Source organism: Polypterus senegalus, chromosome 14 (assembly GCF_016835505.1).
Source record: "Polypterus senegalus isolate Bchr_013 chromosome 14, ASM1683550v1, whole genome shotgun sequence".
In the NCBI taxonomy this organism is placed as follows: Eukaryota; Metazoa; Chordata; class Cladistia; order Polypteriformes; family Polypteridae; genus Polypterus; species Polypterus senegalus.
Window position 1 is genome coordinate 12,728,646 of NC_053167.1, and position 20,669 is coordinate 12,749,314.

At 43.9% G+C, this 20,669-nt stretch overlaps 1 protein-coding gene across 2 annotated transcripts in view; it reads left to right on the top strand.

The window, feature by feature from the left end:
* The window catches only part of slc2a10 (solute carrier family 2 member 10), a 108,890-nt gene that overhangs the window by 30,457 nt on the left and 57,764 nt on the right, over positions 1-20,669 (top strand). For both annotated transcript variants that reach the window (XM_039735326.1, XM_039735327.1), the window contains exon 3: positions 14,412-15,728. In XM_039735326.1, coding sequence (XP_039591260.1) covers positions 14,412-15,728 — 1,317 coding nt within the window. The remainder of the gene's footprint in view (positions 1-14,411; positions 15,729-20,669) is intronic.

The window sequence follows — 20,669 nt, forward strand, 5'->3', positions numbered from 1 at the left end:
AGCTGTGCTGGGTGGGAGAGGAGCAAAATGTCTGGGCAAGGAGGAGAGAGAATATTGTGTTTTTTTGTTGGTTTAAATATTTATGAGTAGTGTGGAAGGTGCTTGGTGCACTGTGAACCATAATAAAAAGTCTTGGACTTTTACCTGGTGTCTGGAGTTGTACCTGAGGGTTCAAGGGAGCACTAGCACCCCCTACTGCCGCAATATATATATATATATATATATACTAGCAAAATACCCGCGCTTCGCAGCAGAAGTAGTGTGTTAAAGAAGTTATGAAAAAGAAAAGGAAACATTTTAAAAATAACGTAACCTGATTGTCAATGTAATTGTTTTGTGACTGTTATGAGTGTTGCTGTCATCAAGAATTTGATTATCATTATTTCTTTCAATCAGGTTTGTATTTGGAGGACGTATTGTGTTCAAGTTACATTCCGTGTTTGTCAACTGTTGTAAAGATAACAGGTTTCATTCATCAAAGTGTTCACTACCCAAATCGCTAAAGGCAAGGAGGTGCGTATTTTGAATGAAAAGGGAGAAGACAGCGAAGGAGCTGAAAAGTGAGAAGGAAAACTGTTTGAATAAAGACCTGGGAAGGTGAATGGAAAGAAGCAGCCAGCGGTAAAGCAAGGAAGACTCCGTAATAAGGACGGTTGGGTGTACGTAGAAGGTGTAACAATAGGATTGTTAAGCCTGATGATAATGTTCCCGCACTGAGGGTTTAGAGAGACGCACCGGGAGAAGTATAGAATAGGGAACCCCGTGTGACTGTTCTGCTGTTCTCCTTCGACAGTTCTGTGGCTCTGCATATTTGTATGCACCTCTCCAAACTTGCATCACTGGTTCCACACACAATTCGGTCATGTATAAGGGAACTTTTAATCTCCCCGAAATTGCACGTGCCTGCTAACACTCTCAGGTCTGTGACGTAGTTGTCTATATTTTCTCCCCTTGCCTAATTTCTTGAAAAAAAATCTGTACCTCTCTACAGTTTTGTTTATTTTCGGGTTGTAATGTTCATCAAATGTACGTATCATCAAGCCCATGGTTAACTCATCAGGTCTTACATCACCGGTCAGCGCCTGACACAATTCTCTGCTGCTGAATAACTGAATAATCTGACCTTAGTGTTTTCCTCTGCCTCCAGCATTGCAAGTTCTGTGAATAATCTGAATTTGTCCTTCCATCTTCTCCATGACTTTGCCAGGTCTTTAGCATCGAGGCTTAATGTCAGTGGCGGTCTCAGACCCTCCATTTTCCTTTCGTGTTAGCGTCTCCGCGTCCTGAACTTTTAACAGCAAACTGGCGTGACGTTTGGCACAGTTCCGTCACCTACACTGTCACCATGTTTCTCTCTCAAGATTATTAAAAGGCACAGACTCACGCTTCCAGTTTATGTCTGTTTATTTCACAGTAGTTAAAGCCAGAACAAAGTCAGTTCATGTGAGCCACTCAGAGTACATGCATCGAAGCTTCTCAGCTGTGCTTGTGCTATCTTGTGTGATCTATGTCGTGAATATTGTATTCGTCTTAGGCATGACAAACGCCAGCGGCAGCGTGTCTATGAACCTAATTTAAAGTTAAACTTTACACCCTGCCTTCCTATTCGTTTGCATAAGCACAGTCCTTCACCAGCAATTTTAACTCTGCTATAAAGTGATCAAGTCTCGTTTGTACCCTGCATCTTCTCATTAAACTTGTATCTCGCGAATATCATATTCATCATAGGCATGTCAAATGCCAGCGGCAACCTGTCTATGAACTTAATTTAAACTTAAGGTATACACCGTGCTTTGTTTCCGCAGTAGCTGCACTTATGAATATGCTTGTATGCGTAACTCGCTTCATATTCTTTTGCTGCCTTCTCAATTGTGTAATGTGTTTTTTGAACAGGTTTCATTCATCGAAGTGATCACCACCCAAATCGGTACTCATGAATCTAAGATGTTTAACAGGCATTCCCAGGATTAAGTTGTGGATTTGCCTGCCCAGTCCTGCAAAGTCACTTCACGTGAGCCGCTCGGAGTACATGCATCGAAGGTTCTCAGCTGTGCTTGTGCTATGTCGTGCAATCTTGCGATGTCCACGGCTTTATTTAATGTTAGCTAAGACCCGGCACTTAAAACTTTCTCTCGCACTTTCGCTGAGTTTGTGCCTGACCATCTCGTCTTCGTTTGCATAAGCACAGTCCTTCACCGGCGAATATTTTGCGGCAGTGTGTCTATTGGATAGCTGCTGACGGACGGCCTTATATGGGCAGACACTCAATTACGTGGGAGGCGTGATGATGCGGGACGCAACTCTGCCTCACACGGTGACTGAGCTGCAGGCTATAGCCGTATATATGGATGAACGTAGGTTCCAGTTATGACCGTTACGTGTAGAATTTCGAAATGAAACCTGCCTAACTTTTGTAAGTAAGCTGTACAATGTTCTGGAATGGCCATCTCAGTCCCCAGACCTGAATATAATTGAAAATCTGTGGTGTAAGTTAAAGAGAGCTGTCCATGCTCGGAAGCCATCAAACCTGAATGAACTAGAGATGTTTTGTAAAGAGGAATGGTCCAAAATACCTTCAACCACAATCCAGACTCTCATTGGAACCTGCAGGAAGCATTTAGAGGCTGTAATTTCTGCAAAAGGCGGATCTACTAAATATTGATTTCATTTCTTTTTTGTGGTGCCCAAATTTATGCACCTGCCTGATTTTGTTTGAACAATTATTGCACACTTTCTGTAAATCCAATAAACTTCATTTCACTTCTCAAATATCACTGTGTGTGTCTCCTATATGATATATTTAACTGACATTTTTTATCGTAACAACCAACAATTTATACAGGAAAATAATGACTATTAACAAGGTTGCCCAAACTTTTGCATCCCACTGTATATATGTATGTATATGTATATGTATGTGTGTATATGTATGTGTGTCGATATATATATTGTGGACCCGGCCCGGACACAGACAGGCGGACATGTTGTTTTTCACCACCACACGTTTATTATTTACAATATTTACACGAGTTCAAGTGCACAACAAACCCCCACACAGTCCTGGCCACACAATGCCTTTTCTTCGGGCCGCCTTCACAATCTCTGCTCCCGCCTCGTCCTGCTTCCTCCCGACTCCAGCCTCGAATGAAGGGAAACGGCCCCTTTTATCTGGTCCCGGATGAGCTCCAGGTGCTTCCCGGCATTCCCCCCTGGACACGCCTAAGTGTGGCAGAAATGCCGGCTGTTCTCCGGAAGCTCTCCGGGTGTCCCTCTTCTTCCCCCCAGCACTTCCTGGTGTGGCGGAAGTGCTGAGGTCCAGGGTCCCCAAGGCATTGGGGCGCCCCCCTGGCGGTGACCACGGGTCCCTACAGGGTTGGGCTTCAAAGCAACCAGGATGGTGGCCCCCACGTGATCCCAGTTGGGCGCACGCCCACTTCAGGTCTCTCTGAAGGCGTCCCGGCCGGGTTGTCGCCCCGGCATCCTCGACAATATATATATATGTATATATGTAAATATATATGTGGGTGTGTGTGTGTGTGTGTGTGTGTGTGTGTGTGTATATATATGTATGTGTATATGCATATATATGTTATATGTGTGTGTGTATATATATATATATATATATATATATATATATATATATATAACTAGGGGACTGCGCTTCACGTAGACACTTTGCGTCTCTGCCACTCAGCGTTGTGAAGGGGGCTGAAAGCATGCTAAAGATGGATCAGCTGCCATTCTGCGTGATCTGCATGTCGCGCTGCGCATCAATCATTTAAAAGCCTGTACAGCAGCTGTCCTTTTGTCTCATTTCCTTGTCTCATGGGACGTTAAAGTGTATTTGAGAAACTGTTTGTAAATAGGGCGTGACGTGCAAAAAGTGTCTCTCTGAGATGACCACGTCTCGACCCCAATTTTTTTATATAATAGATAGATATATAATATATGATATATTTATATATATATATATATTATATATATATATATATATATATATATATATATAGTAATCCCTCGCTATATCGCGTTTCGACTTTCGCGGCTTCACTCTATCACTGATTTTAAATGTAAGCACATCTAAATATATATCACAGATTGTTCGCTGGTTCGCCGCTTTCTGCGGACATTGGGTCTTTTAATTTATGGTACATGCTTCCTCAGTTTCTTTGCCCAGTTGATTTCATACAAGGCACGCTATTGGCGGATGGCTTAGAAGCTACCCAATTAGAGCATGTATTACATATTAACTAAAACTCCTCAATGATATAAGATATGTTTCCGGCGCGGTGCTTGATTGTTTGCTTCTCTCTATCTTTCTCACTCTCTCTGCCTCAAAGAGGGGATGTGAGCAGAGGGGCTGTTTGCACAGAGGACACGGACGCTCCTCTACAAAATGCCGCTTTATAGCGGTGCTTCTGTATACTTAAAAGCACGTATTGATTTTTTGATTGTTTGCTTTTCTTAGCGAGCGCTCTCTCTGACATTCTCTGCTCCTGACGGACTTGTAATGGAGCACAGTTTAAACTTTTGACTAAAGGGTGTTATTTCATGTCTAGAGGACTCTAATAATGTTAACAGGTTGGGAGAGTTTATAAGGGCTTAAAATATATAAAAATAACCATACAAACATATGGTTTCTACTTCGCAGATTTTCACCTATGCTGGGGTCTGGAACCCAACCCCCGTGATCGAAGAGGGATTACTGTATATCTATACTAATAAAAGGCAAAGCCCTCACTGACTGACTCACTGACTCATCACTAATTCTCCAACTTCCCGTGTAGGTAGAAGGCTGTAATTTGGCAGCCTCATTCCTTACAGCTTCCTTACAAAAGTTGGGCAGGTTTCATTTCGAAATTCTACGCATAATGGTCATAACTAGAAGCTATTTTTCTCCATTTACTGTAATGGAGTTGAGCTCGAAAGCCGTGGGGGGCGGAGTTTCGTGTGACATCATCACGCCTCTCATGTAATCACGCATTACGTAGAAAACCAGGAAGAAGGCAGCGAAACAATTAGAAGCGAGCGAGTGACATATAAAACCATATTCAGCGGCTCACGTGAACTGGCGAGCGCGCAGACAAAAGCAACATTTCCAAAGAGTGCTGAACAAAAACCGAATTACACTGCTACGCTCAAATAGACAAACCACACGCCGTGGCGCAATAGTAGAGCCTTCGCCTGTAGCGCCGAGGTTCGATTCCCGAGAGGGGATGCACTAAGTATGTACAGCGCGCTTCTCGATTCATTTTAGCCTCGCATCCCCTTGGTTTGAGACGTATGAAAAATATGCGGTTAACGCAGAAAGACAGATCACCAATTGAAGCTTTATGAATAATGGATACTTTATTCGCGATCAATGATTGTTTTGGTAAAGCCATACTCAGTGTATTCATTAGATGAACGGTAAAAAGTAAGAGCGAGGGAGGGTAACTTATTGAGGCACGCAGGCAAAACCACAATAGCACGCTGGCTCGATGTACTGTAGTGCGTCAACTCGATCTGAATTGCAATCACATTCAAAAATATTTCTTTTCAAGTTCTATTTAGTCCATATGTGTCAAACTCAAGGCCCACGGGCCACATCCGGCCCGGCGTGTAATTATATCCGGCCCGAGATCATTTTATATACTGTATTATTGTTATTAATGGCCCGGGGATATGAAGCGCTGGTAACACAATAAACTACAGATCCCATAATGCAGCGCTTCAGCTGCCTTGCTGAACACTTACGCGTTAATCAAGTCTACCTTATGATGCTGCAAGTTATTGCAAAGCTAGCCCACACGATGCCAAAGAAAAGGTGATTCTGAACATAGAGCCTTTAAAACCGATGGGAGGCTGAGTATATGTTTACTGACATTGCCGGTAAACCCGTGTGTCTCATTTGTGGAGCTAATGTGGCTGTAATTACAGAATTTAATCTAAGGCGGCACTATGAGACAAAACATCAAGATAACCTGAAAGACCTGAATGCAATGCACAAGATACAGAAAGCAGAAGAGTTAAAGAAGAATCTGACACTTCAGCAGACGTTTTACCCGTGCAAAATCACAAAGTGATTTCAAGTGAAGCTACTTTTATGGGAGACACAAATGCACCAGTGCAACTTGCCCCACTTTCCCTGTTGCCAAGTAATGTTGAACCAAGTCGGCACAACGGTGTTCCCAAACACGCACTTTGCTGATAAACTGAGCACTGCGCACTGAGTTCGCACGGCGCTTTGGTGACTTTGAAGAACAAAAAAAGAATTTTGAGTTGTTTCGCAACCCATTTGCTGTCGATGTGGAAACTGCACCTGTGCAGATTCAGATGGAGGTGATTGAGCTGCAGTGTAATGGCACACTGAAGGCAAAGTACGATACTGCACGGCCCGCACAGTTTATTCACTCCATTCCCCACAAATGCTCCAGCTCCGTCTACATGCGGCTCGAACCTTGTGCATGTTTGGTAGCACATATCTGTGTGAGAAGCTCTTCTCAGTCATGAAGACTAACAAAACAGCACACAGGAGTCGCCTCACTGATGAGCACCTGCAGTCCATCCTGAGAATCTCCACAACACAGAACCTCACACCAAACAAACGAACTTGTTGCCAAAAAAAGATGCCAGGCGTCCAGCTCTGATAAAATGACATAAGAGCAAAGACAACTGAATGATTTGATTTGTTATTGCTGAAAAGAACACATTTTATTTATATTTCCAGGTTTTGTTATGCACCATGTTCATATTTGAATTTGTATAATTTTGACAGGATATATTTTTATGGAGAGCAAAATCTTTTGGGATATTTAAAATTTAAGTTTATTTTTTATATAAAATTACATAAGAGTAAAGAAATTTGAATGTTTGTTCTTTTAACGTTTACTTTATTTCTAACTTGTATAATTTAGACAGGATATATTTTTATGGAGAGCAAAATATTATAAGTTATTTAAGGTTTGAGTTGATTTATTCGAATAATATTCTGTCGACTAAATAAAAATTCCTTCTATTTAAAATTTAAATAGAACTTGAACAGAAACGATAGTTCATAATATCCAGCAGACTTGCACGTAAGAGCGGAGTCATCCGTTTTAACAAGCAGCGTATTGCACTGATTCGAAATAGCCTGCCCATTTAATTATTTAGGAATGGATAAATAAATAAGATTTTGTACAAATAATGTTTTTCATTTTTCTTCCTTCATGGATTCTGGCACCCCCAGCAACAGTTGCTCGCACCCCAAAGACTGTATATATGTGTGTGTGTGTATATGTATATATGTAGATATGTATGTATATATATATATATATATATATATATATATATATATATATATATATATATATATGTGTTGTATATATATATATATATATGTGTGTGTATGTATATATATATGTATTTGTGTGTATATATGTGTGTGTATGTATATGTATGTGTGTATATGTAGATATGTATATATATATGTATATATATATGTGTATATATTGTGGCCCCCGGCCGGGGCTGGAGCCCGGCCGGGATGCCCAGGAGGACGTGAGGAGGACTTGTGCCTCCTCCAAACCGCGAGGGGGCGTCCGTCCTGGTTCTATTGGGAGCCACCGGTCCAGGGCATGGAAGCCCTACCCTGTAGGGGCCCGTGGTTACCGCCAGGCGGCGCCCGATGCGGTTCATCCCGTGTGGCCTCGGCGGGTGGAGCCCGGCGGGGCATTTAGAGGACCGGAGGAGCGTGTGCCTCCTCCAGACCGAGTGGGGCGTCCGTCCTGGTTAGACAGGGGCCTGGGTACAGGGCTTTGAAGCCCAGCCCTGTAGGGACCCGTGGCCACCGCCAGGCGGCACCCCGGTGCCTAATTATCCGGGAGCCCGGCACTTCCGCCACACCAGGAAGTGCCGGGGGGAAGACTTATTGTGGCGACCGGAGAGCTGCCGGGAGGACAGCCGGCACTTCCGCCACGCTGGGGCGTGGCCAAGAGTGGATGCCGGAAACACCTGGTGCTCATCCGGGAGCACTATATAAGGGGCCGCCTCCCTTCAGTCTGGAGCGAAGTCGGGTGGAAGAGGACGGAGCTAGTGGGAGGACTGGAGGCGGCCAGAAGAGAGAGAGAGGCATTGTAAGGCCTGAGAAGAGAAAGAGAGGCATTGTAAGGCCTGGATTTGGGGAATTGGTGCAAGAGGCACTGCGGACTTGAGCGCGGGACTGTTTGTAAATACTGTAAATAAACGAGTGTGTGGTGCAAACAACGATGTCTGTCTGCCTGTGTCCGGGTTCAAGTTCACAATGGCGCCCAACGTGGGGCCAACCGTCTGGTGCAAGACGGGGGCCCCATAACGATAAATATTTTGTGAATGACCCGGCACAGCAGGGGACTCCACACACTTGTTGCAGGTGTGGCCCGTGCAAAACCCCGCGGGTGCGTTTTGCTCCGGAAACGCCGACCGCTGCATGGATATCCCAGTGCGGAGGAGGAATAGACATCGCCGGGCGCAGCAGGCTCGAAAGTCGCGCTGTCGACACGGACAGCCAGGCCGGCGTGGCGACGCAAAAGGCCACACCGAGGTGGGGGCCTCGGCAAGACGGGATCCGGGAGGTGAGTACCCTGCCCTGCAATAATCGGCCCTTCGGGTCGGTCATACCTTGTTTTCCACAGGGAGGACAGACCGGATCGCGTCCGTGGCAGGAGCGCCCGGGCCACGGGCTGTCGGCAGTCGGCTACGGAGGCAGCAAAGGAGGCTGCGGAATCGGAGCCGCTGCGGCTCGAGGAATCGCCGCAGCTACAGCGGTGAGGAGGCCGTCTCCGTACCCAGCGCAGGGAGACAAGATGGCAGCGGGCGGTGGTCCCGCCCGCTGACAGGCACGGGATTGGCGGTGTGTCTTGCGTACCCGCCGATGATTGGATAGAGCGGGTCCAAGGAATGCCAGTCCCGCGGAGAAGAGACCCGATTGGGCCAGGAGGAGTGGCCCACAGGAGGCAGGCGTCGAGTGCAGCTGATCGACAGGTAAGCTCACCGGCGTCTGTCTCTTTGTTCCCAGCGCTCGGGCGTGTCGGGGAATCCCTCGCCCGCCGAGTCGCCTATGATGCAGATGCTGAGTGCTATCGCCGCTCAGTTGGAGGAGCTGATGGGGAAGGCGGTCGCGTCGGGAGGCGTCGGGTGAGAGCGGAGGATCGGCGCTGGGGCTGGAACCGGAGGCGGCGGAGCACTGCGGGGGTGGTGAGTGTTGCCGTCCCGTAAAGCAAGTAGGGGTTCGCGAACATGGCGTGACCGTTCACGGAAGACCCGGCTCCAAGTAGGCAACTTCCCAACAGCGGACGCTGTGGTGCAGATGGCTGGCGAGGCGAGGAGGTCGTACCCGCAGGGGCTGGTAGGATCAGGGCTGCAAAGTGCCCCGGGTCCTAGCGCCCTGCGCTCCAAGCCCGCGGCTGTTTCCCGTCGCTCTGCAGGGGCGCAGGCGGGCTGGGTTTGAGCTATTGCCATGCTCAGACCCAGACCGTCCAATCGCGTCCAAGAAGAGAGGAGGAACCGAGGGTGAATGCGGTTCCTCGGACAGGGAGGACGCTGCGCTGGGTGCGGCGTCCGGAAAAAACCGTCCTCTGTGCGGGCAGAGGAGATCCCTGGGCGGCTGGGCGAGCCGCCTGCGAGCGTGCCGCGGACAACAGGCGGACGGGCATGGAACCTGCGACGGAGGACTTCGGCAGGCAAGTCAGGGGCTGTCGGAGGGGGCAGGAGCACTGCGGGTGCGGAGACCGGCAGGGCACTCGGGGTGAGTGTCCTGGCAGTGCTTCTGGCCCTCTTTTCCTTTTCCACAGGCCCGAAGCCCGACGAGCGCTGAGGGCGGCGTCGTCAGGGACCTGCCCTCCTGAAGCGGGCGCTCAGCGAGGGCTCCACGCCGAGAGGCCAATAGTGTCCCAGCTGCGGGGAACAGCGGGCGAGGCGGCGCAGACCACAGGGGCGCGTTTGCGCCGGCGGGGGTGCCGAAGACGGATGTCCCAGGGTGCCGTGTTGGACCCTGGGGGCATAGTAGGACCCTCACGGGGCGTGCTGCCCTTCGGGTTGTGCCGTTCGGACCCGTGTCCTCGCTAGCGGTGGGGCACTGTGGCCCCGCGGGCTGGAGCCCGGCGGGATGCCAGGAGGACGTGAGGAGGACTTGTGCCTCCTCCAGACCCGGCGTCCGTCCTGGTTCTATTGGGAGCCCGGGTGAGGGCATGGAAGCCCTACCCTGTAGGGGCCCGTGGTTACCGCCAGCGGCGCCCGATGCGGTTCATCCCGTGTGGCCTCGGCCGGGGTGGAGCCCGGCCGGGCGCTTAGAGGACCGGAGGAGGCGTGTGCCTCCTCCAGACCGAGTGGGGGCGTCCGTCCTGGTTAGACAGGGGGCCTCGGGTACAGGGCTTTGAAGCCCAGCCCTGTAGGGACCCGTGGCCACCGCCAGGCGGCACCCGGTGCCTAATTATCCCGGGAGCCCGGCACTTCCGCCACACCAGGAAGTGCCGGGGGGAAGACTTATTGTGGCGACCGGAGAGCTGCCGGGAGGACAGCCGGCACTTCCGCCACGCTGGGGCGTGGCAAGAGTGGATGCGGAAACACCTGGTGCTCATCCGGGAGCACTATATAGGGCCGCCTCCCTTCAGTCTGGAGCGAAGTCGGGTGGAAGAGGGCGGAGCTAGTGGGAGGACTGGAGGCGGCCAGAAGAGAGAGAGAGAGGCATTGTAAGGCCTGAGAAGAGAAAGAGAGGCATTGTAAGGCCTGGATTTGGGGAATTGGTGCAAGAGGCACTGCGGACTTGAGCGCGGGACTGTTTGTAAATACTGTAAATAAACGAGTGTGTGGTGCAAACAACGATGTCTGTCTGCCTGTGTCCGGGTTCAAGTTCACAATATATATGTATATATGTGTATATATATATATATATGTATATATGTGTATATATGTGTATATATGTATATATATATGTATATATATATATATATATATATGACAGAAACACTCATAACAGTGACAAAACAATTACATTGACAATCATGTTACGTTATTTTCAAAATGTTTCCTTTTCTTTTTCATTACTTCTTTAACACACTACTTCTCCGCTGCGAAGCGCGGGTATTTTGCTAGTATATATGTATAGTGGAAAGACAGCCTCCAGACACAGACAGACAGACACCAGAATGTCCAAAACACACACGTTTATTATTCTCACAGTACCACAATGCCTTATTCTTCAACGGCTCTTTCTCTTTTCTCTCTGACCTCCACTCCCCTCCTCACAAGCTCTGTCTCCTTCCTCCCAACTCTGGATCGTCTACTAGAGGGAGGCAGCCCCTTTTATAATAACCCGGATGGGCTCCAGATGCTCTGTCTGACGACACTTCCTGGTGCGGTGAAAGTGCTGCCATCCAGGGTTCTATGATCGTCCGGGTGCCCCCTGGTGGTGGCCACGTCCTTCCACAGGGATGGGCTTCCCAGCTCTGTTCTGGTGGCCCCCAAGTAGACCAGGGCGGCTGCCCTCTCGTGGCCCAGGAGAGGTATTGCCCTTCTCGTGGACCGCCCAGGCATCCCGGCAGGGTAGGGTCCCTGGTCGTCTGCCACATTTATATATATATATATATATATATATATATATATATATATATATATATATATATATATATATATATATATATATATAAAAATCGAAATTCACTGACTGAGTCACTTACTCACTCAACAACAAAAACACACTTCTACATCTAGGTCAGTAGGTATCCACTAAGAAAAGGCATTTCAATATATCAGTATTTAGTGGTAACGCCCCATTACATTAGAAAAACTATATATCCCAAAATCTCAAAAATTCCTTGATGGATTTGATTGAAATTTGGTGATGTTATAGAAAAAAGAAAATTAGTTGACCTATTTTTTACGTTTCGATACATTTAATATTTTTTTAATATTACTTTAACTTACATGCTCACAACAGCTCTGAAAGCATGCCTTATGCAGAGGAAGGATGCAGCAGAAGCGATTAATGGGCCATGCATATAGCACCATTAACCAACAGGATGCTGTCCTGGACAGGAAAAAAGAGATATGATCACATTGTAGAATGGAAACAGAAAGTAGGGTGAAGCTTGAGAAAGAAGCAAATCTCAATGATTAGCAACTGCTGTTTTTTCTATTGACTAGATCACATATATATATATATATATATATATATATATATATATATATACCAGCTATTATCTTGGTCATGCATTTCACCTTCAGCTACTGACTACGGTACTGAAAAAGGAGCTTCAGCTGCAAGTAGGGCGACTCTCCTGTTGCAAAGCCCAATGGAAGAAGCAAGGGAGCTGCCAAGTAGAAGAAAGAAGATTGCACTGAGCTTTTAAAAAAGACAGTTTCCAGTCTGTTGTTTTTAACCTCGTTTTAATTGGATTTATTTATTTGGATTATTTTTAAACTCCACTTTTATTCACCCTGTTTTTATGGATTATTTATTTGTTGTGGAAGTTTTTGAAGCACTACACTTGGGGCACTGTTTGATTTTTTTAATAAAAGCACTTTTTCACTTTTTGCTGCATTCCCTTGCTCAGTTTGATTTGTCCTCATCAGACCATTTAATCAGGTTACATTACCAACGGTGTTGGCTTCAAGGGCTCCCAAATTTGGAAGAGGGAGCATGAAGCTGGGCCCACATCATCACAATGTTTTTTTCGGGTTCTTCCAGTAGAGGTTTCCTAAGATGATTTTGTTATTGGCCATGTAATTGTATATGTGCTGCTGTATGATATTTAGATTTTTGAAGTAAAAAATGTGAAAATGAGCATGACAATTGCAGTACTCAATATACAATATACTTAGCTCGAAGCAGAATGAAATTTGATAGCACCATTACAAAATCAGCTTGTGAGACTGCTTACACTACAAGACAGCTGGCTGAAATTTCTGACATGGTAGAAATTCTTGCGATTTTATAAAAGCCCAGTCTTCATATGCAGTTGGGAATTGCAGCCCTTCTCATACTGCACATGAAACAGTGAAGCTGAAATTCAAGGCCAACTCAGAAAATCAGTTGGTAACTGTAAATCAGATTTAACATTGTGCCCAGTATTAGATATTGGGGCTTGAATTTGTAAAGGAACAATGTTCCATGCTCCCCGCTCATTACGTTAAATCATCCATGTAATACATAGGGTAATGGTATTTATTTATACCCACTTCAAACACTGCTTTCCATTTTCATTCATATGGGGACTAAAAACAACTAAAGAAAAAAATGAAAAGAAAAACTGTACTTAAGTGAACATTGTAAACAATTAAAAATAGTAAACATCTAACCGAGTCACTACGAAAAGAAGAAAAAAATAGGAATTGATTTAATGCATGTATGATTATTTTGTGGATAATTGTCAATAGAATGTTCAAGAGTAAGCAGAACCAGTAGCCTATTATTATTATTATTATTGCAGATTATTTGACTGATGTCTTTATCCAAGGTGACTTACAACATTTGAGATACAATTGGTTACATTTCTCTTGCTTTTCCAATTCGATCACAAGCAGGTGAAGTGACTTGCTCATGATGACACAGAACCAGCAGTGGGATTTGAACCCATAATCTTAGGGTATGAAGTCCAAAGCCTTAACCGCTACAACGCTACCATGCCAGTAATATTAGCCCTTGGGTAAAAACACTACAAATATTGTATACAGAAAATGTTAGTTATATAGTACTTAGGATACACCCGAATAAACGATGACACTGTAACTGACTGTCTTGCGAAATTTCCCAGTAGAATCCGAGTGAAACAGTTAGTCTTAAATATGTTCACTGACCTAATGATGTACTTTGTAGCTCTGTGTATATGCATGAATAGACTGTGGGGTATGAGTAATGGAAGGGGTCAATTTCAAATTTACCTATGGGTTTCCTAGAAAGGAACTGGGTTTGGATGGCATTGTTATTTCATGAATTCAGTGTTCTGGGTTTGAATTCCACATCCACTTGATGTCTGTGTAGAGTTAGTATGTTCTGTCCATTGGTGTTTTGCCAACATCCCTAATGAAGTAAATATTATGTTAACTAGTGACACTAAACTGGCCCTGTGAGCTCTGGACTAGAGTAGTTCAGGGATAATTGTACCAACTCACTGCAACCCTGAACTAAACTAAGAAAGTTTCAGAATGATAGTATATTTATATATTTTTATTATCTTTTTGATATTAGTATTCTCAGGGTGCAAATGAGATTATTCTTCTTACAGGTTAATATGCTTGTCTCTTCCAAATGTATAGATGGTAAATTTCATACTGCATGACTTCACATGTCTGATTAACTTCTTCAGCTTTTCTTCACGGGTATGCTGCTGTACATATTCAGTGTAAAACAGAATTTTATTGCTGGTTGTATCCTTCACTGAATATCCTTTTTTTGTCTGATTTTTTCATTTTAGGTGTTGCTCATTCCCTTTTGCCCTCTGTGGTATCGACACTAGGAGGACTTGTTTTTGGGTATGAATTGGGAATAATCTCTGGAGCGCTCCTTCAGCTGCAGGTGGAGTTCAAGCTCACCTGTTTCCAACAGGAATTTGTTGTGAGCGCTCTCCTGCTTGGCGCCCTCTTGGCATCTCTAGTGGGTGGAATCCTCATTGATAGTTATGGCAGGAGAAAGGCAGTATTGTTTAGCAACCTGCTTATACTTGGGGGAAGTCTGATGCTTTCCCTTTCTGGATCTCTCATTCCCTTGGTGTTCGGTCGGATTACTGTGGGCTTTGCCATATCCATTTCCTCCATATCCTGCTGCATTTTCATTTCAGAGATGGTTGCTCCCCATCGCCGAGGGATGCTTGTGTCTCTTTATGAAACTGGGATTACTGTTGGCATCTTGGTTGCTTATTCTATGAACTACTGTTTTTCTGACTTCAAAAGAGGTTGGAGGTATATGTTTGGACTCGCCATCATCCCATCTGTGATTCAGTTAATTTGCATCTTATTGCTGCCATCTTCACCAACAGGCTGTAAAAAAGTTGATCTAGAGAGACCAATCCAGTCTGGGCTGGTGGAGTTAAACAGAATGGATGAGCAGGAGAATGGAAATGCTGTCCAGCACTACAGTTTCCTCTATCTCTTTCAGAAGAAAGATAACATGAGAACCAGGATGCTGATTGGTTTAGGGTTGGTGCTTTTTCAACAGTTCACTGGTCAACCAAATGTTCTGTTCTATGCTTCAACCATTTTTCACTCTGTTGGTTTTCACAGTGATGCCTCAGCAGTTCTGGCTTCTGTGGGACTTGGTGTAGTTAAAGTCTTTGCCACCCTGTTTGCTATGAGTTGTGCTGACCGAGTTGGAAGAAGGGTACTACTCCTGTTGGGCTGCACTGTCATGTCACTATCTGTAATTTTCATTGGAATTTTGAGCCACAGTGCTTCACTTCAACAGAACGGAACCAAGTGCACCCAGTTTGGAAACTTGTCTGTGAATGAAACGTCTCGCTTATTTCCAAGCACAAACCAAACATTGGCCTTAAGTAGCGGTCTACATCTTAAAATGCATCGGAATATCAGTATTTCTGCAGTGTCTAATGCATCTGCTTTTGAAATGTCACTGACAACTTCTGAGTTACAATCTGCCTCTCAAGCAATGCCAGTAAAGCCACTGACATTAAAGCCTCAGATTTTTTCACAAACCATTGAACACAATATCTTCAACTGGCTCGTGCTGATCAGCTTGATGGCATTTGTAAGTGCCTTCTCAATCGGCTTTGGACCAAGTAAGTACATTTTAGTTGCTGGGTGATCCAGTTTGTTTGGACCTCATGTTCTGTGAATGCATGTGAGTATGTACAGTTTGTATGTATGTAGTACGTTAGGAGCTCTGAAGAAGTAAATCACTACAACTGACAACATTATCTACCTTACTCTAAATGTATACAATGACCAACTGAACAGCAAAGAGTTATGGGTACATCATTTAATGTTTAATTGACTGTGTGTCTTTAAAGATCTTACTGTGATGTGTTATTCTAGCCCGTCACAAATTTTTTAATTTTGTTTTTATCTTTATTTTCAGTAACTTCATCATAGGGTGTTTGTGCATGTTGCAATTTTGTACTACATTTGAAGACTATGAGCATTTTGTTTGTAACAATGGCATCCCACTGCTACATTATGACTGCCTACAGCATTTCATAGGGTCTTATCGTTCCACTACCATGAATATAGCAGCATGCACGTGTCTGGTATTCTTGTTTTGGACAGATTTTTTTCTTTGCAATTTACATTAGCGATAGAGGAAGCCAAAAGTTGCTTCCAAGGATACTTTAGTGTTAGAATTTGAATTTTCTGACCATCTATGCTTTATATTTTGGTAATAGGTTCTTAGCTTGCATGTATGAAAGATAAACTGTAAGATTTGAAATAATAACTTGAGAAAGTCAGGTTAATGAATGCAATGACCTTTCTTTGAGGATTTAAAAATTAAAAGGCCTGCCAAAAAAGATTAACAAGCATCACATTGCAAGCCTTCATGTTTTTTTTTTCTTTCCATGTGACAAAATACTGAAATTCTTGTCAAATAAGTATCTTTCATTTTAGTGAATACAGAAAACAATAGCAATGAAACAAAAGGCTCAGTTGCCATTGTTGGTGTTGGTTATGGAGTGTGGAATTTTGTCCTGGTCCTTTTGACATATTGCCTGTCAATGAATAATTTCACATCACTTGCATTTCCAGACGACTTCATGTATTTATTTATTTTTTCCTTTATGGATTTATTATCGGGCAGCACGGTGGCGCAGTGGGTAGCACTGCTGCCTTGCAGTTAAGAGACCCGGGTTCGCTTCCCGGGTCCTCCCTGCGTGGAGTTTGCATGTTCTCCCCGTGTTTGCGTGGGTTTCCTCCGGGTACTCCGGTTTCCTCCCACAGTCCAAAGACATGCAGGTTAGGTAGACTGGCGATTCTAAATTGTCCCTAGTGTGTGCTGGGTGTGTGTGTCCTGCGGTGGTTTGGCGCCCCGGGATTGGTTCCTGCCTTGCGCCCTGTGTTGGCTGGGATTGACCCCTGTGACCCTGTGTTTGGATTCAACGGGTTGGAAAATGGATGGATTTATTATCATGTTGGATGGTCAGTAATTCAGATTGCAAAGTTTAATTTAAACCGTCAGGAAAAGCTTTATTAATGTAATAATTTAGAAGTTGCAACCTCAACTAACAACATGGGGTCGATGTTTCATAAAAGCTACAACATTGGCAGTGACTGACTTGTCCAAGAACAAGAAGAAAAACTGTTAAGAAGCCATCCTACAAACTGAAAGCTGATCTAAATGTAACATCATTTATACCAACAGTTTAGCATAGTAGCTAAATATGCTGAAATAATAGTAGTCATCCCTGCAGAGCATTTTCATCATGCATAACTTTTCATATCATCATCATTAAAAAGCACATTACCTTATAAGTTGATCTGTTATCTACAGAGGCACCTACTGTATGTGTGAGCACTGAACCCAAATGAAGACATGGAAGGGCACTGGACATGTATAAGGCGAATCTTAACACAACAGTGAGAACAGAAAGTATAATGCAGATTTAAAAAGACAAAAGATCTTGTGGCCCACAGGGCTTACCTGTTCTCACAGTGGTATGGATGGGCCACTTAACCATACTCCTCCAATGTTCCTTTTTCATCTTTCACACTTGTCTCATCTCCTTCATGCCTTTGCTTTTTGACATCTTTCCAGATGAGCCCAAATTTGTGCTCTTATCTTGACTACAAGCTCAATACCTAAAATAGACTTTAAAGGATAAATCTGGTATTTTTCAAATTAAAGTTATTTCTTCACAAACATAGTATACAGTATATGCATTTGCCAAATGAAATTGTGTTGTAAGGTTAAGCATATTTCTGTAAATTTAAAACACTGTCTTGCCATCTCTGGAGTTTTATAATGAAGTCTTTAAGGCATGGAGCATAATCTTTATATATAATACACTACCGTGGCTGTTCGTTTGTCTGTCCAGGATTTTAAATCACCTGTAGCTCTCAAACCGTTTAAACTATTGACCTGAAATTTGGTACACATATACTAAGTGATGTCTACTGTCTGCTTTCGGGGTGATGGTTGACCTCCAAGGTTAGTCCTCTTTTCATTTTTATTTTATTGTAGAGTCAACGCTCGGCAGCAGGGCAGCCATGCAGCGCATGTGTACGGCCTCCATTCTCATTCCCTAACACCTTCGCCATCACTCCCCCTACCTCTTCATATCTTAAATCATTCTTGAGGCAGATTGAAGACTTAAGTGCCAGCTTAAGTGAAAAATTAAAGAAAACGTAATAAGTCATTGTAACACAAACACTGACTTTTAATGCGAAACGATGCCGATGAAAGAAGAGAAGAAGCGGGCCATTAGGGTGGAGAAAAGAAGAGCTGCTCAGGAAGCAGCAAGCACATCAACCTCTGAGCAAATGAATGCTAAACGTACAGAGAAAGAAAACTATGAATGCTCAAGTCAAGTGTATTCACTGCACATTATTGTGCAGTCTGCCGTTACTGGTAGGAAATAAAATTCTAAAAACCATTCACTTTAAAGCAGGAAAAGTTTCAGTATAAGAAAACATGCCTTCCGTGTTTCCAATGCATGCTTGTGATAACAAAAGGGATCTGGAATTAATCATTTTATCACATATACATGGAAATGTTTTTCTTGTGGCAAGGCTGTATTTTTTATTTGCTTCTGTGACAATAAGTACATAAGTAAATCAGCATGCCAAATTGTGATTTGGACTTTAGAGAGGAAACCAACCTCCCCCTGGAAGGTTATTGTGGAGGACTGTGTGCACTGATAGAGCATGCACAGCCGGTCTGCTTTTAAAATGGCTGAATCTCATAATGATACTGTATTGGTGTTTTTTTGATCGAAATTAACATGTATAAAACTATTTTACTTTAATGATCAATTAACTTTCCTGGCCTGAAAAGTTGATATATTTGGTAAGTTTTCAAGCTTTTATTTTCCAACGATGGTCTTTGCCACCTAGCCTCCATGGTAAATTGCCAGGGTGGGCGAGAATGTTTTGTAATTCATAGAAAATGCTTAACTATAGAACACAATTTTACGTGGCAAATGCATATATGTCATGTTTGTGAAGAAATAACCTTGACTTGAAAGTGCTGAATTTATCCTTGAATGCTGTGTTCACATTGAGTACCTTTTGATGTAAGGGATTCAAAGTTTTCAGAAAATGATACCACTTGATTTAGCTAAGATGTAATCTAATACTGCCCTCCTATTCCCTTCAATAGTGAAAAGAAAAAAAAGGAAAAATAATGTATCAAATGAAAATATTATTTTGTCATCAAATTGTATGTTGTTATGCAGTATACCATATATCAAAGACATGTTTGCTTTTTATTTTCAAAACAAACAAAAAATCTTATCTTTAACTGCTTTTTGTCAGACCAGTAAAACAAATGCAGTTTCTCCAAAAAATGCCAGCCAGAAATTTGCATAAATGAAAAGAAGTGGGAAGGTGAGGTGTGGTAACTCTGAAACAAGGCTATAATCATTAAAGAAAACTGTAACTAAAATGACTAAAAAAAGCATTTTGTTAACCAAAATAAAAAAAGGCAAAACTAAAGGCTATGTGATAAACCAAAACTAAACTGAACTCAAAACTGTATGCACAAACTAACTGAAATAAAATTAAAACACTGTAAAGGCCAGACACAGACAGGAATAGGACACAATTCAAAGCACAGAGGACTTTTATTTTTTCTTTTCCCTTGTGAGAAATGTCTTCCCTGTCTCCCACAAGCACAGCAACACAGCCCCAAACACAAGCACAAATCTTTTCCTTTTTCTACTTCTTTTTCTCCTCCATTCCTCCTCAGCAAGCTTTGTCTCCCTCCTCCCAACTCTGGCTTCCAGAGTGGTAGCTATGGGCGTCTTTTATAGCCCACCCGGAAATGCTCCAGCTGCATCAGAATAGGTGCTTTCCAGGGCTCAGCAGCAGCTGCAGCACCCCCTGGTGGCACCCTGGATCCCATCAGGGCAGCACCAAACTCCAACTCCCATGAAGTCCTGTAGGAGTCCTAGGCACCAATGCAACCCAGGGGGGCTGCCATCTAGCATTCTGGGGAGGTACTGTCCTGACCAAGCTTGCTCCCCCGGTCCATGACAACACGTAGAAAATAAAATGTGTTGAATAGTAACCTACCAATTGCTGATGTTCTCTTCCATCTACAAGCACACAATTTATCCTTGCTCTAGTTTCTCATCCCAATGACATCTTGAGATTTTACAAAGGAGAAGCAGCAAATTGGGACCCCTCCTAGGTAATCAATTACTAAAGTTTGGGTTGTCTGGAAACCCATAGGAGCAATCTTTGAAAGTGTGCCATTAAAGCACCTCAGTTAGTTTGACTCTTGCCCAACCATCATGAACATCGTTTGTACAAAGGTTGGCAGATTCTCCTTTGAAGTATCTTTGGGATAAATTAGGCCCACTATCAAACTGAATAGTTTGCAACAATTAAGATGATATGACATTTTCATTCACAAATTCTATGCAAATTGTAACTAGTTTTGAAAAGAGCATAGTAGTAAATGATGCTATCTTTAAACTGTGCAGCTCATTGGAACAGAATATTGATTTCTGCCTTGTGCCCGATGCTGTCATGTTAGGCTCTAGAAGGTCAGGCCAATTTGATCATGA